The sequence below is a fragment of the Oreochromis niloticus genome, linkage group LG1 (genome assembly GCF_001858045.2).
Source record: "Oreochromis niloticus isolate F11D_XX linkage group LG1, O_niloticus_UMD_NMBU, whole genome shotgun sequence".
In the NCBI taxonomy this organism is placed as follows: domain Eukaryota; kingdom Metazoa; phylum Chordata; class Actinopteri; order Cichliformes; family Cichlidae; genus Oreochromis; species Oreochromis niloticus.
The window spans coordinates 26,443,334-26,467,895 of record NC_031965.2 but is presented as its reverse complement, the minus strand read 5'-3'; the positions used below and the strand labels follow the sequence as shown (position 1 = coordinate 26,467,895).

General features: G+C 37.9%; 1 protein-coding gene across 1 annotated transcript in view; it reads left to right on the top strand.

Moving 5' to 3' along the window:
* Window positions 1–13,374: 13,374 nt before the first annotated feature.
* Window positions 13,375–24,562, top strand: part of ush2a (Usher syndrome 2A (autosomal recessive, mild)) — a 208,171-nt gene continuing 196,983 nt past the window's right edge. The window contains 7 exon segments of the mRNA XM_025907082.1: window positions 13,375–13,633; window positions 13,721–13,797; window positions 14,712–14,905; window positions 15,017–15,210; window positions 15,760–15,974; window positions 16,191–16,409; window positions 20,883–21,048. Coding sequence (XP_025762867.1) covers window positions 13,625–13,633; window positions 13,721–13,797; window positions 14,712–14,905; window positions 15,017–15,210; window positions 15,760–15,974; window positions 16,191–16,409; window positions 20,883–21,048 — 1,074 coding nt within the window. The 5' untranslated portion in view covers window positions 13,375–13,624.

Genomic DNA, 24,562 nt, shown 5'->3' with positions numbered 1-24,562 from the left:
TTCTTGTTGTCACATTTACACCTCCTAGTCCTCTCTTTCTAGCTCTCTTGGACCCCCACCCTGCCACCCCCCCAATAGCCAGCAGCAGTAAATGGGATGCAGAGGCCAGATATTTAATGTAGCAAAGAGCCATGAAGCGTTTTAAGAAGCCTTTTCCTAACAGGGGGAGCCCTGACCTGCAGGCAAATATTTTTCAACCAGATGACATAAGAAGATATTAGTGGAAAGAGACCGATATATTTATTCCTTTTTTTCTTCTCTCTTTCTGTGATTTCCTCTTGTGCTTTTCTATTTGGGCTCCTGCCTGGTCATTCAGCCCACTGCACATATGTTTTATTTTACTTGCTTTTCTTTTGGAGTTCATTTATTTTATTTTATCTTTGATTCATTATTATGATACGATAAAAGCTACTTGAGCATTTCAGCTGCCGAGGGGCTCTTATCGTTAACCTTGTGGAACGCATGTAAGAGTGAGTTCCACACGTCGCATCGCTAATGGCCAACTTAACTCCTTTCTTCTCCTCCTCCACCTTCTGGCTTCATCTACATCTTTCCTGCCATCTCTGTCCTTTTGAAAGTGCTGTTCATCTCTTTATCATGCTTCTTCACTACCTCCTCTTTTCTCTCACAAACTCCTGCTGTATTTGCTTTAAACTCTTTTTTCCCCTATTTTCTCAGTTTAGTATTCACATCGGCTACTTTCTTTTTCTGTGCATGAAAATAAAACTCAGCATTGGTCTGTTTTACTCTGCTCAGCAAAACTGACTAATAAATGACACAGGTTTTTTGAGACTGTTGAACTTAAGCTAAAAGGGGGCTCTAACCCTGATCTGTCACTGTTGATAACTGTGATAAGCTGTGCTTTTTTCAGCGCTTTAAAGCTCAGCTGTCTGTTAGGACTTTCTCACTATAAGTGACTCGTCCATTGCAAACATTTTTGGGGGTCCCACTAAGTTAAATTTTCAGCCCCATTTCATTTGCCATTTTCCTGCATAAAGTTTCACTGTTATACTAGTGATATACAGCTATAACTGCCCATAAGACCTAATGACACCATTAGTCTAGACAGTTCTAGAAAGTGCCTTAAAGATATGAGGTGTTGAAAGTTGCCAGTATTTGCATAATGCACATTTTACTGTAAATGGGTACATTTGAAAAAATGGACACTGGGACTTAATGATTGAGCAAATAGCTCGGTAGTAGTGGCAATATTAATCAAGTACAAAAACACTAACATTTTTTAAGGTTCAAGGTACTGTTCATTGAATCAATATTGCAAACTCAATTGTAACCCAGTGAGATAACCTGTGCTGAAGCTGCAGAGGACAAAGAAGCAAATCTTGTACCTTTAGATGTCAATAAATGTTATTACACACACTTCCAATGTGTAAAATACAAAATGACTTGAATGTAAGTATTTTTTTAAAAATGTATTTGTTTCCATTGTGCATAAATTTATTGTTTCTGGACAGTGTTTTTTTTTTTTTAATCACATAATCTTGTGCACTTCTACAACTTAAGTTTAGCCACCATTAGCTTTCCCCAGCAAAATGCCCCAAGCAGCAAGTAAAACAGGATGGCTGGGTGACGGTGAGGAGCAAGTGTAGCCCTAAATAGAAGCCCCCAGTACACCACCAACCCGTTTATGTCTCTCGTTTTTCCTCACTTGGCAACACACTGGCTGAGGAACAAACTCTGTTTACTGGCAATTATGTTTTGAGACATCTGAAGCTAGAGACACCAGCAACCATAGTGAACTGTCTTCCAGGGAAAAGGGGAGGCAATGTTGAAGGAAACCTTAAATTCCAAAAAATTATGAATCACATCGGCAGTAATAACATCCATCTATGTCAATCAGAAGTCACTAAAATTAATATTAAATCTGTGTGTAACGTTGCCAAAACATTGTTGGATTCTGTTGCTTTCTCTGGTCCCCTCGCCAATCGGACCAGGAGTGACATGTTTAGCTGCACGTTCTCTCTAAACTGCTGGCTGTCCAAAACATTATATGGGCTTTATAGATAATTGGGACATTTTCTGGAGAAAACCTGGTCTTGTTAGGAGTCCTCGAAGCACAGGCTGAGGAGGGGCAGTAGCTGCAATCTTTCACTCCAACTTATTAATCAACCAAAGACCCAATTTTAAATGAAGAAGAAGAATTCCAGTCGCTTTTCTTTCAGAGCTCCTTAGATTACCATGACCTGGATGACTGAGAACCTAAACAGAGATTACAGAAACAGCATTAGTGAAGGTTACAAATGATCTTCTTATGGCCTATGACAGTGGACTCATCTCTATGCTTGTCCTACTAGACCTCAGTGCAGCGTTCGATACTGTTGACCCCAATATTTTATTACAGTGATTACAGCATGCTCTGTGCTGCAGTGTTGTGAATAATACCCCCAATTGATTCCTGTTTGTTTCCATAAATGGAGAGTCCTCTTCAAACACTAAGGTTAATTATGGAGTTGCACAGAGTTCCGTGCTACGACTAATTCTGTTTACATTACACATGCTTCCCTTAGGCAGTATCACTGGAGAGCATAGCATACATTTTCACTGCTATGCAGATGACACCCAGCTTTGTCTATCCATGAAGCCAGATAACACACATCAGTTCATTAAACTGCAGGAAAGCCTTAAAGATAAAGACCTGGATGACCTCTAATTTCAAGCTTCTACATTCAGATAAAACTGAGGTTGTTGTACTTGTCCCTAAAATCTTTGAATTATGGTATCTAACTAGATGCTTAATCAAGATAGTACTACCTTTGCCTCTAATCAGAGTGTGACAAATCTTAGGTTTTGTTTTTGATCAGGATATGGCATTCAATGCACATACTAAACAAATATGCAGGAATGCTTTCTTCCATTTGTGCAATATCTCTAAATTTAGAAAAATCCTGTCTTAGAGCGTTGCTGAAAAACTAGTTCATACATTTATTACTTTTAGGCTTGACTACTTTGTTATTATCAGGATGTCCTCAAAAACTCCCTGAAAAGCCTTCAGTATTCACTCTGTTGTTTCTATCCCCAGTCTGCTGCTTGTTTCCGTGTTTGTTTATCTCCGTCTTTGTGTCAAGCCTGCATGTCCTTGTCCGAGTCTTGGTGTGCATCCCTCGTCCTGTTTTATGTTGACAGTTCCTCAACCCATGTACACTGCGTTTAGTTTTGCTTCCCCTTACTCGTTATGCCTTATTTGTCCCTCCTGTATTCCCATGTGTCTCCACCTTTCCTAATCACCCTCATGTGTATATATTGTGTCAGTTCCCTTTGTCCCTCGCTGGAACGTCAATTCTTCTCCCTCCATGTTTCAGGTTTCAGGTGTCATGTTTCATTCTCCATGTACACGGAGATCATGACCGTTTCACCCATACAGGCTTCTCTTCAGTGGCTCCCTGTTAATTCTAGAATCAAATTTAAAATCCTTCCTATCACATACAAGGTCTTGAGTAATCAGACCCCAATAGAGCACTTCTCTCTATGATTGCTGGTTTGCTTTTGGTTCCTGGGGTATTTAAAAATAGAATGGGAGGCAGAGCCTTCAGCTTCCAGGCCCCTCTTCTGTGGAACCAGCTCCCAGTTTGGATTTGATTTGGAAAGAAACTTAAAACCACCGTTGAGGTGAATGTGCACTTGTCACTTGTTGGAACATGACTCAAGGAGAGCCACAGTCATATGAAAAAGATCAACGCAATGGATTATGAAGTGTTATCCCCATCAAGGCCTGTCTACTGGTAGGGGAAGACCTTGTAGCTTTTCAGAAATCTGTGATTTTTTTTTTCAAATGTGGAAAATTCAACTATCATAGTTACACAAACTGACTTCTATATGCAGACCTCATACTGGAAAATTTAGAGGGCTTCTTGTTGTGTTTGAGAGGAAGTCTGGATGTGATTTTCACCCCCTAATCTAGTAACAAGCAGGGTAGGTCTCCAAGGGTGAACATATCTGTTTTAGACTCAAAGTCCTGTAAAGTGCTAATGTGTGGCAGCTTTGCACTGATCACACCAATGGTGTTTCGAAGGCCAGTTTTGGTGCTATTTAACCTCACACACACAGACATACATATATGTGCATGTGTGCGGACGTTTGTGTGTATTGCTTCACTATATGTGCGTGTTTTATTCGTGTATCCCAGTATATCAGTGGTGGAGTTCCCTTGGGTTTCACAGGCCTAGTGACACAGACTCACGGTGGTAATGGCCTTTCAAAAACATCAAACTCCCCTGACATACACTCGAGCAGAAACAGATAAAGAGACCAACACTCCAATATGAGCATGTCTACACAAAACAAACAAACAAATATTTATGTATTGGAGTGTAATAAATGAAGAAATTGCTGTATAAAAACATTTGAAGATACAACACTGTGACATCAGTGTTAATTGACTCAGTCTCTTTTTTACTACTGTTTTTCTCCTTGATCCTCTCTCCCTCAAAACGCATGGAGTTTACATTAATACCAGCAGACCAGACTACTTGCAATATTTTAACAAATGTTCAATCATTTACTTTTTCTCTGTTCTTTTGCTCTCTCATTTTGCTCATTTTACATTATATGCCTCTCTCATTCATTCTTTCGTTTACTTTGTCCTATGTTCACTCTTACTATAAATCACATGCCTCACTTCTATCTCTCGCTTCTTTCAATTTTATTCCAACATCCCATCCACTTGTGTCATCCCATTCTCCGTCCTTTTCCCTCTCTTTTCCCATTCTCTCCCCCATCCCTCAATCACACAGGGTGTAAAGTGGCTTGGTGGCTGCGTGCATTTGCACTGCATGTGCAAGCTATAAGAGGGTCAGCTGTCTATTTGCACTTTTAACGTCTTAACTCTGTACGATGGGCCATTTATTTTCACTCTCATTTCTCTCACTCCCTCTCTCTGGTCCCATTGCCATCCTCTTTCTCTGTCTATTGCTCTCTATCTCTCTCTTAGGACAGTAAATGTTTTAACTCTCCATTCTATGGGCCATTCATTAAGTTAGTGTACTTTAATAAATAGTCTGATGTGTCACTGGCCAGTGAATTAGTGGCACTTTAAATCCCCCACCAGTGGCCAATAGATAGCTGGAAGGTTTGATATACAGCAGTAACTCTTTCTCAGAAAACTAATTACAGCTTAGAAGGGTTAATATTTACATTAACATGTGTCAGTATTAAAAGCACAAACTCTTATTACTGTATAGAAACATGATTTCTAAATTCTAAATTCTCTATATGTTCCATATTCTGTACATATCAGCTGACAGATTAGACAGACAGCTGAGAAGTGGATATTGAAGTGCATTAAACCTAAACGTTATTTAATGGCCACCAGAGAGCTACTTCTGCATCTGCAAAAAAAAAAGCCAAATTTTGTAGAGGTCTAATGGAAAACAAACCCTTAGCCTTCTTGATCCATATCAATAATTTCCTGATGAGTTTATGCACTCAGCTGCAAACTTTGTTAAATGTGGTCTCCATCAGTGTCCACAAGTACAAAAAAGCAGGGTTTGCTTTAGGGTGGGCAAGTCTTGAGATGGACACGTCACTCCCATATAAATGTGCAGTTACTTGGCTTTTCACATTCAGATCCACCATTTACAAAATGGTAGGATACAAAAGCCAAAATGTTCAGGTTTAGATGAAGCTTTTAACCTAACAGCTTTTACCTTAACAGTTGCCTTTAGCTTAGTTCAGTTCATTGTTCAGTTTTGTTGGGCTGGACTCGGGATACACTCAGCTTTAACATCTCTCTGGAATCTTGACTAGATTTGCTTTAGCATAGCTCCTGTGCCGGTGGTATGAAAGAGCCTAAGTTCTGTTAGACGCATTATGCAGCTGTTTCCATCTTGTATGCAGTTTGCATTTCTCCATTTCCCTCTTTTGTGAAATAAAAATTTCCATATCTCCACTTCTTTTGTTTTCCACACTTTATGCAGATAACTAAAAATATGATTACAGTTACAACCTGTTACATTGGAATGTGTTTCACCTGACTAGCTAGGTTAACACGTTTACCTCCATGTGAAGCAGACAAAGTGGTGGCAGTGTTGTAAGAGGGATGTCTGTACCTCTAAGTTAAACCATAAAGGGAAAGTCTGACTGTAAAAAATTGAATAATACTGCCTGAGGTCCAAACAGAAATCCAGAAGAGAGGCAGCTTTCCAAAGTGTTGTCATGGTTCTGGGTCTGGTGACCCAGTGTTTATGTTTGGACAGTTGGGTCCTTCTCTCACCACTCCACACGTCTGCCACTGCAGCCGTGACAAGTGTTTCCAGAAAATTTGGACTCAAAGAAGAAAAGGAACAAAGCAAGTGAAGGACAAAGACCATTTAAGATAAGGTGAAATAAGCAATAATGGAATATGTTTACATTTTAAAAAGTTCAAGCTTACTCCTCCTCATTCAATATTTTGTTTTCTTTACATGCATTTTTCAGATTGTAATTCTAGTATAAAAATACTGATACAGTTACAGATTTTTGCATGCAACTGTCATATGCACAATTTACACACAGATTTGTGGATATGTATTGTTTTTAAATGAGGCCCACTGAGAGATGATTGCAATTGTTAAACTTGCAATCAACTCCAGATTTTTTTTTATCTGTTTGTCATGGAATAAAAAGGGAACTGGTCAAAAATTAAGAAAAATCTCTAAACAAAATGACAAAACTCACAGGAGTATACTTAGCAAGGCACTGCGAGGGAGAACAGATGCTCTGACAAAGACTAAAGGAAAGGCAGCACTATATATAAACACAGAAGGGCACACAAAAGGGAGTTAAAATAGCCAGCAAAAACGAGACACAGCTCAGCGGAATCAGATGACGAGACAAAGGACGTAAAACTTAAAGCAAAGCAAGCTACGAATAACTATAAAATAAGTAAATAAACAATGAGACATGAATGAACTTAATACCAGGGAAATGATATGAGAGGATAAAAAAAAATAAAAACACACAGAGGTAGCTAAACTCTAATACAAACACAACAAAAAACAAGGCTAAACATATTAAGGGATACAAGGGAATACATGAAGCAAATATAAACACTAAACAAAACAAAAATCATATAGAATATTAAAATGCACTAATATTAAAAAAAAGAAGAAGAACAAAAGAGATGAAAGCTTTTAAAGTGCCTATTCCTCCCTGTTTCCTCTCAGTTACTTGTCCCATTCATTCTGTCATTCTTTTTAAGAAATAAACAAATTATGTGCATTTACAGCATACTGGGTTGATTTTAATAGGTGACTAAAAGTGTTCATAGTTTTTGATGTGCCTCAAGCTAATATTATAGCCTTGACGGGGGAAAGGTGACAAAATGTGTGTGTGTTTGTGTGTGTGTGCACGCATGTGCATGCACTTGTGTATGTGTGTATGTGTGTCTGAGACTGAATGATTATATGTATGTGCATTGTCAAGAGAGGCAGGAGGTTAATTCAATCCTATAGAAACACAGCATGGACGGGATTGGACAGCACAGCCCTGAGGGTGTCACTGGCCTTAACCCCAATAGGGGACAGAAAGCGTGCCCACACACACACATGCACACACAATATGGACATTGTGACTTGAGGGTATGAAATGTGAAAAGCTTGGGAAAAGCCAAATTGTTTTTATATCTACTTTCTGGTGCATTTCATTTGGAGGCTAGGAGGATAAATGATGAACATGGATTAAAATATATATTTCTATTTATAGAAAATGCTGCATAAAACAAGGACAAGAAAGAAGAGGACATTTAGAGAGAAGTGGTGATGGAGAGCGGTAAGAGGGTTTGAGGGCATGGGGAGGGGACAGGGAAATGGAGAGATGAAGAAAAGAATGAGTGGCGCCTGTGGAGAGTTGGATGTGTGGGATAGGTGCATGGGTGTAGCAGAGAAGTGACCGAAATAGCGAGTATAGACAGCAGGATGACGCAAGTGTCAGAGGAAAATGGAAGAGATAGCCTAAAAATAAGCAAAGCATCAGCACAGCAAACTACATTTTCACTCACACCAACAAATGTGCCAGCAGTGCATGTTGCTTTGGGTGTTTTTTTCTGAGATTAGATGAATATGCATTGTTTCATGACAGCTACTTTAAATAACATTTGACAAATGGACTAAAAAGACTACAAAAAATTTGGTGAAGAATTTTAATGCTGTAAAAAAAGGTATTACATTGCGCTGGTGCCAAATTACTGTGAAGCCTTAATTTTTTAGAGCTTCTAAAAGAAGATGCTGCAAATTTTGATTATCACTGTGATCATATGAGTCATGGGGCCTTGGAAGTGTGACCGGCCAGTCTTTCTACTTTTTCACAGATGACAGGTGTTGATTTCAGGGGGTACAGAGAATACGTTTCCTAAAATGTTTAGAAAACATTACCACCAACAATTGTTTTTGAAAGAAATATTAAGAAACTTTTGTGATAAAAAATAATTATCACTGGCATACATACTTGCACACTAAGTGTTGTAATCAAAGCTGGCATATGCACAACAGGCCTCTCTTTCCCCCCCAAGAAAACTCTAAAACCTACTAAGTTATGAGACTTGATTTCACTGAGTGTTTCTGAATGGTAATGTTAAACTTTGTATTTATTTATTTTTTCTATATAACACAGAAGAAGTAGGTCCACTATTTGGTTGTACTGGAAGAAAAATGACATTTTAACCAAAATATTTATGAATACTCCATTTTTCTTCATTTCAAAGATCACAGGAATTCGGGAATTGAACTGAATTACTCAGTGAAAAGTGATAAGTTACTTCATATAAATGCAGAAAGAGGAAGGGTCAACTATTGGGCTGTACTAAATAAGCCTGGTGTTAAATCGCACCAAATCACAACAGCAGTTGTCTCAAGGCACTATATTGCTTAATAGCAATTTGCAAAATTCATACTTGAAATAAACCAGAGAAAAAATTTTTTAATAGTTGGTGTTGACAGGACATCAAGAAAGGGATACTGCTATAATGAATTGTTGGTGTTGATGCCTTCAATTTGGTGAAGTCTCACTACTCTGTGAGGACTGTAAAAGGTTTGTCACCTAATCTAAAGTATGGTGACCTGACTGTCTACTGATGGTACTGGGTGTTTTGGCTCGATGATGCCACAAAAGACATCTTCTGAATATTTTGTCAATGTGGTATTCCTTGAAAGACAAAGGAAAACATGATGATTGAAAACTGCTTTTTTTTTTTCATCAACCACTATTTTTTTCCCTTTGTTGTGAGCAACTGGAAAAAATGTTAATTACAACAAAAATATACAACAAACACAGAGACAAACACAGATATACAACTGTATATCTGTGGAAATCAGCAAAGTCTTAAAGCTGCAGGTTAGCTTTATGGGTCCGATGAAGGAGCGGCACAGGGCCACTATGAAACAAAGGGACCGAAGGACCGAATTACTGGAACAAAGGACGATCCCTTGGAGCTGTAGCCCCATTATCATGATCTTGTCATCACTGGGTGGGTTACCAAATATCGCACCTACTGTATGGCAGAGCTGCGGCCAATGAACAACAAGGTGAAGTGAAGTACCATTTGAGGCACTACACACATCCACAAGTTTTGTCAGTGTATGAGCATAAATATGATGAGAGAGATGTTTGTAATTCTAAAAAAAATATATCTAAAAATAAATAAATAAAAGGGAATTTGTGTTGATTATTGGGGTTAAATGGTGGAATAAGGCTGACATACATATAAAAATGCACGATTGTTATTTGGTTTTTAAAAGACTCATTTAATCATTTAATTTAGTTGTTGTTTTTCTCTTTTCTTCTGATGGGTAGCTTTAATGAGAACAACAAGAGTTGGCATACAAAGTATAAGTATTGTTTCTGCATGAACATCTGCAGTCACTGCTAGTGATGTGTCATAGTAGATTGTATGCTTTGTGCCATTTACAGTGTGTGTGTTATATGTGATGACTAAATAAAGTACTTACACTAATTTCTGTGTGAGAATTGAATGACCATGCATATGTTTTAATTTCTTTTCCTTAATATCACGTGGCTGAGCTGCAATGAATATGTTAATTTTTTTTTTAACTTCCATCTGCTGAACAGTTATTTCAGCTTGGAGGCAAACCTGTTGTCATAATCATTTTCACTACCAAAAGTGATTAAAAAATAAAACTAGAATTCTAGTAAGCACTGAGAACTCATCAGGGAAGGGTATATTTAAAGCTCATGCAGTTGGTGCAGAACTGACTCATTGTGAAAGGAGCCCTTTTGCACTGAAAATGAGCTGAGATTTATTATATTTTAAAAACACTGTAAAAAGATAATGATGGGGTGGAAATCTAGTTTTAATTGAGTTATCCAGTAAAGAACAGAACATCATGTGTATGATAGGGTTATGAGTAGCACAGAAACAGTGAAATACAAAAGAAGGGGTGCCACTAATTAATATTTTAATGTTTTCTAAAAGCAAAAATCAAATTACTTAAAAAAAAAAGTAAACGAAGTAAGATTTGTATATTCGGGTGAAAATAAATTTAACTCAATAAAAACTGGCAGTTTGTAAACTTCATAAATTTCTTAACTGCTGCAGCAGTTAGCAGTTGATGGGTTCATTCAAAAGTCATTCAAGTTTTGGTGGTGGTGGTGGCGGGGGGAGAGTGTTGGTTTTGTTTTTTTTCCCAGCTGTTATTACTATTAATTTGCTGTGTTGGTGTGCTCCACATTTTTATCATGGTTCTTCTTTGAACTTGCTTGGGTGGTTTCTTGTTTCTCTAGTATCTTATATATATATAAATCTAAAACCCATGGTGCTATAGTCTAACAAACAAAGTATGAGCATGAGATGTTTGAAGAACCACGTTTAGTAGACATTTACACCCTACAAGTCTTAAAGTTTTTCAAATAATATGCATTTTTTTTTTAATTGTTTGATCAAGACAAGACACCACTCACTGTGGTGTTAGAAAAATAACTCACACAGCATAATATATACTGAACCATGAACTGAGACCTTATGATGCATCTACTGTTCCGTGTGTGTGTGTGTGTGTGTGTGTGTGTGTGTGTGTGTGTGTGTGTGTGTGCGTGCGTGTAACATTTGTATATGGAAAACCTAATATTCTGCTCGGCTTAAAGAGAAACATGCAGCCCATCCACCAATTTATTCCACTTTTTCTAATCAGCAGCCAGGCCAAGGATGTCTCCATACATATTCATGCTGCTCTGAAGATTCGGAGACATGATACATTTACAGCCTACATTTAGCATATTAGCCTTAATGTTATTAGACCAGCAAACACAATTTAGCGAAATATAAGTCATACACAAGTAATTTTGAAAATGAGGCAATATTAATTGTGCGATTGTCATCCAGTTTTAATCCCGCTTGTGTGATAGCACTTCAATCTCTCGAACTGAACTCGCCTGGCTGAATAAATTAGTACAATCAATGTATGACTAGATTCTTTGTCATGTGGACACACTCTGTGCAAATCTATGCAAATGTCTTATGAGGAGAGGATAAGAGAAACTCTTCTTGGCTAACAAAGCTCTTGATGATCACAGTCTATCTGACACTGTGGTGTAATGTCATTTTCACCCTCTCAAAGGAGAAGAAAATGAAAAAAGAGTAGGAAAATAAGAGGGATGGAAAACGTCAAGGTTCCAGATCATATATGTGCATGTTTGCCTTTATACTGATGCACAGGATATTTCTGGATGTATCAGTACATTTTATTTTGATACCTTTTAAGCATTATTTTATATATTTACTTTTACAACTACTTGAGAAAACCAGGTAATCCACAAATCTGCCATCATGACAACCTCTTAAAAAAAAAAAAGCAAGTTCCTCAACCCTCCATCCCCCACAATTTCTTTCTTTCTTCCTCCCTCCATTCACTTTTTATTGTTCTACCACCGTCTTTTCCCTCTTCTTTCCTTACCCACCCCTTTCCTCCCTACCTCTATCCTATAGCCCCTAGCCACCACCCCTCTCCTCCTTTCCCCTCCCTTTGCTCCTCTCTGCCTGGTATTGATTAGAAGGCGAACCTCTAATCTCCTTAAGGTCATTAGGAACACTTAATTAAAACCTAGTTAGAATGCCTTTGTTCAACCAAAGCAAATTGCAGCTGTTCAAACGCGATTAGTATGATAACGCAAAAACTTGTCGGCAGGGAAAATTATAAGAGAGGATTCTTTTTTTGGTGGAAATGTTTACACAATTTAAATGCAGAGCTCTTGAGTACACAAGTCTAAACTACTGTATACTTGAGTTTGTGCCTCGGCTTCTGCTGTGTCTGCGTTAAGGGGATTGTTCATAGTTTGCTGGTGGGTGGACTACGGGATTTTTACATATAACTGGCTTAGATTCGCCTATAGGACTAAAATATAAAAATGCATCTAAAACAATTTGTTGTGCAGGCCCGATGAACCGTTTCTGGTGTTCTTTTATTGTCATACGTGAACATTGTCAGTATTATTCTCTCCCACTCCACCCCAACCCACAACCCCGCCCCTACGGCCTTTTCATCTTGTGCATTTGAACCGGAAATAAAAAATATTCAGAAACTTCACCGTTTATTTATTACTTATTAAAATTAAATCAGACTCGTTTATCTAAATTTTCTCTATATATTTTTTTATTTTAAAATTTGATATTTAAATTTGAATTGTGATATAAAATGAGATAAAATGACATGAGTCAGCAATACTTTTCGGGCATGCACATGCACTTTTTTGTATGTAAATTACTACCATATCACATATACAGGAAATTATAAACTACGCAATTTGGTTACTTATGAATCCATGTCTTCATGATAGACCTACTGGGATAATCAACTACTGTTGATATTTATCAAGAGTCACTCAGTGTTAGTGTGGATCCCCCCTGAGTCGCATGGAACTGCTGAACAACCCCTCAACAGCCTTATTTTTTCCAAATGGGTCTCGTTTTCATTATTCTTCATAATTTTCTTCCTTTATTTAAACTGGGGGGGCGGTTAAGTGACTTAAGCTACAGGGCTTATTAGTAAATAATAATATACTAAACTTGGAACTTGGCTGAACAATGCTGATCCATATTTATACTGAGGTTTACTGAGATGGTTAGCAAAATCATTTATACGTTTTTAATGGCTTGTTTATTTTCCTGATTGATTGGTTTATTTGTGAGAGACTGCATTACATACTTATATAGCGATTTGGCACATAGGTTGAATATGTACATAAATGAATAATATATGAACGACATGAGATTATAAATGATTTCCTGCAATTCTTTCAATGGCCGGAGCAAATCAGCGTTGCCTAGCGACCTTGATAGCGTTCCTCTTTTCCTCTGAGAGCCACTTGTCTGCAACCCAGACGCATCCCACGTAGGTGGGGGGTAAAACATTACTACCAGGCAGGGGGTAATTATTTAAATCGCAAATTAATGCCTTGCTGTCAAAGACAATCTTTGGTGTTCTGTAACAGATGCAAAACGGATATATCGCACTGTTTGCTCTCACGCCGCCTCCGGGGCTCTCAAGTTTCCGTTACTTGGTTCACAACAGTGTAACGTTTCACCGCCGTTACTTTGTGCCCGGTATCCTGCCGCCTCGGGCGCTGCTGGCCAGATGGCAGCTCGCGGTAATCTGCTTAGCAGCGCGCGCGCCGCATGTTCTGAATGAGAGAGGTAAGACAGAGAGGAAAAAACAAAACAAAAGAGGAGCTCTGTCAAGTTCAGTTTTTGGTTTTGGTTTTTTCTGTTGAACTCTAACAGGCAAAAAATAATTCAAGTCATGTTTGGAAAGGACTATTTTTTCTACTGGAGCGGCGTCTGTTACCGCTGACAGACAGGTGTGTGGAGGAACAGGTAGCTTGTTTTGTACGACTCATGTCAGAGCAACAGGTTGAATGTTTGTTGGCGCTGCACTTTTGATGGGGAGAGAGCTTTGTGCGGGGAGTCCGCAACGACAGGTAAATCTCATAGACGTACCACATATTTTAGGCTGTTATCTGCATATGTTTACAAATTTGCGCAGCACATAGTCTTGTAGGCGGTTTTAGATAAAGTGTAAGCTTTTCTATCTTCTAACGGGTGGTATAGGTTGAAGCCTGGACCAAGTAATATAACACTAGAGATGACTGCACTGCTGGCCTCTTTTTGTGCGTCTAAATGCGAAATTGAAGCTGCTAAGTATTGTAATGAAGAGAGCTTTGCGCTAAGCCTCAATTTCCAACAAACTTGTGTGAAAACCCGTTTGGTTGGATAAAACCTGGGAGCCAGATGCCAGAGGAAAAAGGGCATGTTTAATTCAATGGGAAATGAAGAAAAGGAAAAAGCAATGTAGCAGTATCAGCTGAGCTGTGCCTCCATCAAGCTGTACATGATAGTGTAGGCTTTGGCTAGGGAATAGCCTGCATGGCATTTCACTCTCCCCAGATTTGTCTCATGTTGGATTTTGGTCTGACCAGGTCTCTCTTTCCGTCTCTCCTTCTCTCTTTTCCCTCTCTAGATTGTAAAATCCTACCTATCATGTGAGGGCTTTGGTTACGGTTTTTGTGTGCATGTGTGTGTGTGTATGTGTGTGCCTGTGAGGGACAGTGTAACAGAGAGCTAAGAGTCATAGCTTCACCCCAGGAGCACTGGCCTGTAAAAAAATGTTACTGTTACCTTTAAACCATGAAAGCATGACAGTCATCACTTATTCAAATCCTGCTAGAACTCTTCCAAAAGAAATCCAAATTCAGAAACATCTCTCTGCCTGCAGGAATGTTCCAGAGTCCAGACCTGAGATGCTGGATCCCTCGGAGAAACTGATTCTGGAATGTTGTGGAGCGAAAGGCCTGAGATGGACTGAAGAGAAGGGAGACTGGAAAACAGAGGGAGGGGCGAAGGGAGACAATGTGCAAAGGGAAAGACAAACATGCTGCATAGGACACAACAAATGGAGAATGAATGGAGGTAGAGAATCACTTCGTAAGTTATGTAATGGCAGCAAGGGGGGAAATAGAAATGATATGCACAGAAGTTGGAAGGACAAGACAGATGTCTCTGGGATGTTGTCAATTGCAGAAAAAGAGGGTGAAATTGCACAAAGGGAGAGGGAAAATAATCTCTGGCCTATCTTTCTGTGGCTGTTGTCCCTGAAGAACATCAGTGAACAAAAGATGAAAAGGCAGAACATCATGAGGATGAGGTGGCGTCAAATTCTTTTCTGGTTACCTCTCCTCTTCCTCAGCCTTTGTCCCAAACCTGCTTCATCACAGGTAAGAGCTCTTAAAGGTTATCATTTCTGATTCAGATGCTGTTTAGAAGTCAATAGCAATGTATTCTGTAGCATTAACTAGTGGACATTAATAATGGTTGTGTCCAGGTAAGTTGAGGCACTGCTGCAGTGAGTCAAAATAAATCTGAAGAAAAAAAATAATTACATCATTATTAATTTCATTGTGTAAACCTATGCTTTTTCTATAGTTGTATCTCAAAACATCTTCAGATACATCATTTGCAAAGAGTACATTTTCTAATTGAACTGATTCAAATAATATGCCTATGTATTTTAATTCATTTACTTATAAAGGTCTTAATCTTGATAAATACATCACGTGCCATTGTAAGAGTTTTTTATACAAAGGTTTTTGTGTTAAATCATGATTGATATTATTAATATTTCTTTGAAGTAGATTCAAATACAGCATATGGCCTTACAAGTTATTATTGTATCCAAATGTTTGTGGCTGCAGTCGCCAAAACTACAAAAACATGGCAAGACACCAGGATTAAAGGGATTATCAGACTTTCTCAATCTTTCACAGGGACACTTCCCACGAATGGAGAACATTGCTGCCTTTAAACCCGTGTCAACCTCGCCACCTCGTTACACCTGTGGCTTTCCAGAGCGGAGCAGCTACTGTCAGTCACCTTCTTCTCAGGCTGAACTGCTCACGTGTTATCAGGCCTTCTGTGTCCAAGAGTGTCCCTATAGATCCTCCACACCTCCGTATGCGCCGCTGCTGCTGGCTGCACACAGGTAGCTTCATTAAGTTCAGAGTAATGTCAGGTATTTTAGAAGTTATTTTTTGTGGAATTTAAGGCAAAGCAAAAATAATAAATTAAAAAAAATAAAACAATTGACATATTTGTTAAATTGTGTTAATGACTTTACAATCGGTGTCTTGCTAATAACTGCAAGTTATTTGGTTTCTTAGGGAGAACATACTGACATGCCTGCATTTCATTCCACCAGGGGTACCTGTGTAACTGAAGACACTAATGACACTCGTCCTGGTACTCAGAGAGAAGCTGGAACCTCTAACAGTTTCGATGGGATTTCTAGTGGATCCGGCAGTTTGTTGTTTCAGCCAGGCCAGGATGGGTGCCTGGTCACTCCCCCTTCACAGAAACTTGGAGCAATGGGTTCCCTCACCTTGGCATTGTGGATAAAACCAAGCTCTGCTAGAGAAATGTGAGTTTGAATTTTGTAAGCTGTGAGAATACAGTTGTCATTGCATAATTGGAGATAAGAATCCTTCTTTAAATCGAATCATCCACTGAGTACTGCTTTTGTTAAAATTGATTAATTATTAGTCTTATCATACAGTTCATTGTGCAGTACAAAATGTTTAGATGGCTTGACAGACAATGATTGTTTACTTTTTAACTCATAAGAAGCAAAAGACAGATGATAGCTGTGTGTGCATGTACATGGCAGCTATTTAATTGTGTGTGCGTGCATATGTGTGTGTGTGCTTGTTATCATATATGTTTTCTACTGCTTGAGGTTTGGCTAATCTTTCAGTTGCATCATCCCTTCAAACCCCCTCCTTCTTCTGTAAAGTGCTGCAGTTCTGGTAGTTGTTGGAAATAAAAAAATTATTTAGCAAAATGCATTAAGTTTTGATTGAAATGTTTTCTGTTTGATTGAAAGCCATGTTTACAGTCAGCAAAGAAGCCAATTAAATCAGGTGGAAAAATGTAATTGGAAAGGCTAGTTAATGAAAAAGAGAAACCAATCAGATGAAATAGAGGCAGAACATGAGAAGATGGTGTGGCTGTTTTCTTGACAAATCCTATTTAAAAAAAACAAAACCCTAAATGGTGAAATTTGTTTCGGGAAAAACACCATCACCATTGCAGTAAGTAAAAGGACAGGTAGGTCTCTGCCCGATGTTCCCTTTGTATGATTGCAACAGGTGAAAAAGATTGAATATCTATTTGATCCAATTCGGGTTTTATTTATGTCATTCCAAATAACAGCAACAGCCACCTCAAAGTACTTTATATTGTAAAGTAAAGATCCCAGACAATCAGACAACACCCTATGAGCAACCACTTGATTATAGTGGGAAGGAAAAACCTCCTTTTAACAGGTAGAAACCTCCAGCAGAACCAGCCTCAAGGAGGGGTAGCCATCTGATGAGACTGGTTGGGGTTGAGGGGAGGAAGACAGGACAAAATACTAGGAATGGGTAAAACGCACATGAATATTCAAATTTTATATAATGTATTTAAATATAGTCAATTAGTACTGGGTCTCAAATACTGTTATATAGCATCAGAGTAGTGCTACACTATCCTGTTGTAGCAATGACATATAAACCACTCCTTCTAAACCACTGTGATGTTTAGTCAAAATGTATATATGATGATAATATGACATTAAATATTATTTACAAATATTTACATGAAAGTGAAAGCCCTGTGATATCGATCCAATAACAAGGAGCAGGTCAGGTCTGGTCAGATCAGTATAACCATCAGGAAACAATTAGCTGTCATGTCACAGACATGTTGTATGTAAGAGACAGTGGATGAGAGTGTGCTGGTATGTTCCAGACAAGGGTAGCATGGTGCAGAGTTACACGCTCTCAGATCAGTTTGCAATCACACACACATGCACACACTGACAGACAAGGCGCTTGCCCACACTCAAAGAGATCAGCTGGCTTTATTCTGCAACCCTATCTCATCCTACATACAGCAACACTTAAGGCAGGTGATTTGAACAACATGGCATGTCAAGAAATTGAAAGTAAGCTAAAAAAAATACATAATGCCTTTGTTTAAATTCAAAAATTTAATTGATAAAGCAGAACTAAATTGATTTGGCAGTGAACTGTTTTTACAGTGTCGGACTAGGGATGGACAGCTTAAAATAAAAGTATAAAACTAAATTCAGCTTCAGTTGCAGAAAAACCATCTTTGTTTATTATCTTAACTGTGAAAATGTAGTGCCTGCATTAACCACAGGTTAATAAAATTATATTATGCTAGTAGTGGAAAATGTAGCCTTGAGTTGATGGGCTCATCCTCACGTTTGTAGCGTTCAAATGCATCTGACACTCGGGTAATGTCAAAGCTATAAAAAGCTTTACATAACTTTTATATAAATACAGTAGTATTTATCAAGACTTGTAATGTAGCTATATTGATTTAGCTAATCAAGAAACATAAAATAATCTGGTAAAGTGTCATTATATTGTTTTTAAATTTGATCAGGAACAGTTTGCACTATTTTCACAAACAAGGACAGGTTTCCTGTTTTGTGGATTGCTTAAAAATTTTGAGTGAGCTGTTAAGAATATTTGAAGATTTCAAGACATACTCACTGCATTCACTTATTCAGCAGTGTACCAAAAAGATAAGTGTGACCAGGATCTTTACACTAGTGATAGCTTTGAAGGAGCTTTAGTCTAACACCAGACAGGCTACATACATTTTGTACAAACTCTGTGGATGTTCAGTTAAATGTCACTGTCTGTTAAGTTTAACTCAGATGGAGAATTATCCAGAGATCAAATCTCTCCTTTAAATTTCACCCTGTGATTTTTTTTGTTTGTGTAGTTGTCTGTCTCAGGATTCAAATGACAGACAAGTCTTGTGTTGGTCTGTGGAACATGACACCTGTATGGCTGAATGCAGCTGAATGGAAGTAATATCTCCCCCCCTTCACTCACTCTTTCTCTTTCCGTTGCTCTCTTTCTGCTGCTGTCGTTGGCTATCATTCTTTTGTAGTAGAGATGATCATGGCTGCCATCAAAGAAGCCAGATGAAAGGAGGTCTCTATCCTCACCTCTGTCCATCTTTCCTCACCCCACTCTCTGTGTCCCTCCCCCTCTTTGTGATTTCACATCCCTCCCCTCTGAACAATGAACAGACCCAGCCACCTGTTCTTCCAGACGATGGTTTTTACAACACTATGGCTTTGCTTCATAGAAACAGATTATGGTAGTAGTAGCAGTGTGTATGTTGAGTATTGTGATGTACAGTTAGGTCCAAAGGTATTTGGACACCGATGCTTTTTTTTTCTCTCAGCATACCACCGAAGTCAAACAATAAAGATGTGATTAGAATTCAAACTTTCAACTTTAACAAAATGTTGTAATAACTTTTCAGGAATTCAACCATTTTAGACAAACAAAAGGACTGGAAAAGTTGTAAAGATAAGGATTGTTTGTAGTACTTAAAAATCCTAGAAGTGTGGTACTAACTTGGCCATTGTAGAGTGTTTTCTATGTCTTGAGAAACTCTTGGTTTGCTTTTGCAGTATGCTTCCCTTTATTATCCATTTCCATTACAAATTGCTGCCCAATCGGTTTTGCAGCAGTTGGCTGAATCTGAGCCCTGCACATCTCAGAATTCATGCAGCTACTTCTTTCAACAGTCGCATTCTTAATAAAGAACAGCGACCCAGTTCTATTAGCAGCTATACATTTGACATGTAGTTGATAGGATACTCCTAAAGTAATGTTATCTGTCTGAGGGGTTTTTTCTCACTAGTTTTTTTTTTTTCAGCTTATTGACACTGACCTCAACTTTTCTTTGGACCTCATATTGAGAGTTTTAGTAAATTGCTACCAAATAAAAATTCCATCCTTAAAAATCCACTCCGGATCTTTTATCTGTTTAATTTGTCATTGAATTATGAGTCATGTGGACATGAAATTGACATAAAACTGCTTGTCGGTTACTTGTCAAATTATTTTACCTCTGAAAATAGGGGCCATGTTTTTAAAATATTTGTATTATGTTTGTGTTAAAACTCCTTTAATTAAAGCTGAAAATATACACTCCAGATATCTGGTTTGTCTGTATTAAAATTCACTGTGGTGGTCAAATGGCAAAATTACAAAATTGTCTTGTTATCCAATAAACCAATAGGTTGACAGTCTAAAAATTGCTTAATTGTAAGTAAGCATATAGCTTTAAAACAAAGAAGCAAAAATGTTTTACTGGGTTTCTGAAATGTGTGTATTTTTTTCCCACATGTATCATTCTTAATATCAGACTGCTGGTCACATAAAATTAAGTTGGACTCTGTGATGTTCAGGTCAATATGTATTGCCAGTAATAATTGCATACCTTCCTTAATAGACACTTTTATGTGTGTGTTAAAGGAAAAGTACTTGAAAGAATTTCTGACTCGTGTTGTACTTATAGTAATTTACCTATTGGTATTTTTTTAATATTTGTTTTCTTTAGCCTGTCTTTCTATCTTTCTCTCCACAGAGACTCACTTTTATACCTACGTGCTTGTACAGACATACATTCAAATGCTCTTTTTCTCTTGCATGTACCTAACTGTGATTTATAGGGTTTCCTGCTCTGGGTTCATAAAAGCCATGATTTCCCATAAAATGTCAGTGATGGTGGTTAATATGACACGTAGAGAGTGTGTGCGTCTGCGCCTCAGCGTAGCAGCGGAAACCTTACAGTCATGTAAAATATTGATATTCCATGTGAAAATGTCAGAATGAGAGACTGTGTGTAGTGTTGCTCAGCTTCATGGGTGTTAGAGTCCATTCTTCCCTTTGTTTCCTGAGGTGACGCTTTAAAATTCTTACTGCTAAATATTCATGTGAACCTTTTTGGACTGTCAACTGATGCAGACATAATTGAATCCTTTATTGTTTATGTGTGTGTTTTTTGTTTCTCTCAGGATGCTCCTGGAGAAAAGTTCAGAGCAGCGGCTGTTTTTTTCTCTGACCATGTCTGGGGAGGCTATCATTCTGCGGTATGGTCAGTCCAACAATCAGACTTCTATGAACAGCTTTAGAACAGAGGGCAGACTAGGACTGGAGAGGTGGACACATCTTGTTTTGCAGGTGAGTAATCCATAGTTTAAGTATCCCCATGGTGAGTCGTGTTAAAGATGCTATGGTTGGACACTGTCAGAGGTACATGAATTTGATCGTGTATATTTACATCCAGCCTGTTTGTAATCATTCTACCATGAGTTCTGTTTTTAGCTGCAGTAGTCAGGGTGTGAAAGTGGAATGGTCTCTTTTTATTATAATCTGATTGTCTCTGTCATCATCTGTGTCTGTTTTACTCTTTCATTCTCTGTCCATCTTTTTCTCATCCACTCTGTGAGCTGGTGGTAATTATACTGGAAAACATCTGTTTTGGAACAGCTGCTGGGGCCAGGGGCATATACATTACTTCAGACACACAGACACAGATGCTTTCCTTACACTTTCAGCACAATATTTCAAAAGTCTATGGCCTGAATGAAAACAAAAGCAAACAAGCAAACAAAAAAAACAAAGCTGCTGAATTTTAGTTACTTAAGTTATTTGGGACTTTCCCGTGATTTATAAAATATAACAAAGAAAGTACAGTCTTGCCTATACAACTGTATCATTTTCATTTTACTTAAATATTTTTCTAATTGTTGGTTCTTTTAATATTTTTTTACATAGCTAAACTTGGCATCTATCCGTACAATTCAAGTGAACTTGTCAGTTTCTCAATGCAGTGCCTTTTTCTGTCTAAATATTTTTATATATATGTACTGTGTGTTTTCTTTGGGTTTCTTTGGGTTTATTCCTTTTTATTTCTTTTTTCCACACTATGACTTGATGTAAGTTTTATATGAAGTAGAAATTTTAGGAGACATTCAGTAAGAAATACAAGGTGGTCTGGACAAAATAAGGCTTTCATTAGCACTGATCACTCTAAAATTGCAGGTAGTGAAGTGGAGAGAGTTTTGAGGCCCCAAATGGATCCCTATGTGTGTTGATGTGAGTGTTTCTGGTCTGTTGAAGGGTATCATTTTACAGATTACTTCACTGGACAATCTCTGTCTTTCAGGATCTCTGAATAACACTAAGGCTAGTGTAGGGGGAAAATATGGTTAACATGGTAAGCCTTAAATTCTTGCAACCTAAGTTGTTTGTTTTTTTTTCCTGTAAAAACAGCAAAAACAGAACAAGACACAAATTTTAACAGACGTTAGTAGAGTTTATCCTGTTAGCAACATGATCTGGAATTTAGCTGTTGACTATAGTTGGCATATATTTTGGACATCCAGGAAAACATCTTCAGACATCAGATAAAATGGCCTCTGATGTCCAACCATAAACAAAAAAGCGTAACTTTTCCCATCAAACCCATCAGACTTCTGACAAAACAGCATCAGACTAAAAGCGGAAAAAAACTGCATAAGACGATATAGTCTCAGAAAAAAATGCATCAGACTAAAGGGTCTCAGAAAAATCGCCATCAGATTAAAAAGGTCTCAGAAAAAAGCGACATTGGACTAAAAGGTCTCAGAAAAAAAGGGCATCAGACTAAAAGATCTCAGGAAAAACTGCATCAGACTAAAATATGTCAGAAAAAAACGCATCAGACTAAAAAGGTCCCAGAAAAAACTGCATTGGACTAAAGGTCTAAGAAAAAACGGCTTGTGACTAAAAGGTCTCAGTCAAAACGACATCAGGTTAAAAGGGCTCAAAAAATGGCATCAGATGATATGGACTCAGAAAAAACACGCCATCAGACTAAAAGGTCTCAGAAAAAATTGCCATCAGACTAAAAGGCCTCAGAAAAACCACATCAGACGACATAGTCTCAGAAAAAAGTTCCTTAGAGAGAAGCTTCCTGCCAGCCAAATTATTAAGTCATCAGTGTGCGAGAGTGGCAGAACATGGCTGTGTCCAAATTCAGGGGCTGCTTCCTTCAAAAGCCACATTTGAAGACCGATTATGTCAGAGTGAAATGATGAAAGCTGTCCAATGTCATACAAATGTGGCCAACAAATGCGTCCTACTTTCCTCAGTTTTGGAGGATGGGTCGGGTCTATCATTCGTGGTCCCCGCTATACCAGGATTCATTGCAAATCTAAGGTTGAAGGAATTTTGGGGGAAAAATGGTGGATGGTCAAACGAAGTGATCCAGAAATAAACTTTTAAAAGTAAGTGCTGAGTTTTATTGCCCTCAAATATCCAGCGGAACAAATGTGAGTATAACAAAGAATCTTAAAAGTTAAATTTAGCTAACTTTCGGCCAAGTTATGTGACATTACTGATATTGCCACTAAATGAGGGTTAGGTCCTCCATGATTTGGTTGGTTGGTCAGTTAGTTTGTTAGTTTGTTAAGTTAGTTTCTGGCCAAGCTGGGTCTGTTTAGCGATGTGAAGCCAAATGTGCTTAAACGTTTTAGGAAAAAATGAGCAGACAGTTCACTTTTTAAGCTGTGTATTCACTGTGACCAAACATTTGACCCGTGAATTGTGGTAAGGAAACAGACGGACTTAACCATGATATGCGGAAGTCATAGTTACATGAGCTCTCATCTTGTAATGAGCAACTAATAATAAGACAGACAGTAAATGGATAAGTCCTCATTTTGTTTCTGCTGTTTTTGGCATGCTTATATTATACAACCTGAGACTGTTACCTTTGTTATAAAGCCCAAGATATCTGCAGGATTCTATGTTCTGTTTCCCCTTTTAGTTTTTTTTTTTTTTTTCAATCTGATATATAAAATATTTCCATGTGATTCTAAGAGAAAATTGTGTTTTCATCTGATAGTTAACAGATATTTAACAAAGTTATCTGATTTTGTTGTTAACTGGCATGGTTAATTTCCTTCCGCAAGTATTCAGAGTCAGGAGAGACTGAAAAACCCACCAGTGAGAGGTGATGGGACAGAGGTTTCCACCCCTGATGAAACAGCCGGAAAATTCAGCAATGCGAGGAAGATGAGGAGGAAGAGGAGCCAGCAGCAGCTCAGAGAAGACGAGGAGAACAAATAGCTGTTCTCTGTAGTTTAGAAAATGGTGGAATCATTTAAAAGAAATTCTAGATATTTGTTTCTTGTGTTTGCAGCGGTATCGCCAACACAAAATATAACAGCTTCATTCAGGGAATCACAAAAATAAATTTGTGATCAATCACTGATGTTTATCCTGCAGGAAAGGACAGGGGAAAGAAGGAAAAATAAAGGCAAGCACAGACAACTTTGACGATGCTTTGATGTATCCAGAATATATTTAGTTAAACATTAAATATTTAGTTTAGTTAACAAAGTGGGATTGTGTTAGTTTTAGTGGAAAATGTGTGCAGCTGACTTAAATAAAATGTTCAAATGAATTGCAAAAAGTTTTTTTTTTTTGTTGCAGTTCTTGTCATGAAGTTGTTTAAGTATTTTATAAGGGTGTCATGTGTCTGTATCCTCTCTCTCCTATTAGAGCCTATTACCCAAAAAACATCAGCCTGTTTTAATGCTCTTACATCTTTAAAATCTTAAGAAAATTATGATATTGCAACTTCTCATCCATAAGAATATTTACTACGTCAGTTTACATTTCATTTTATTTGAAATCTACAAAAGAA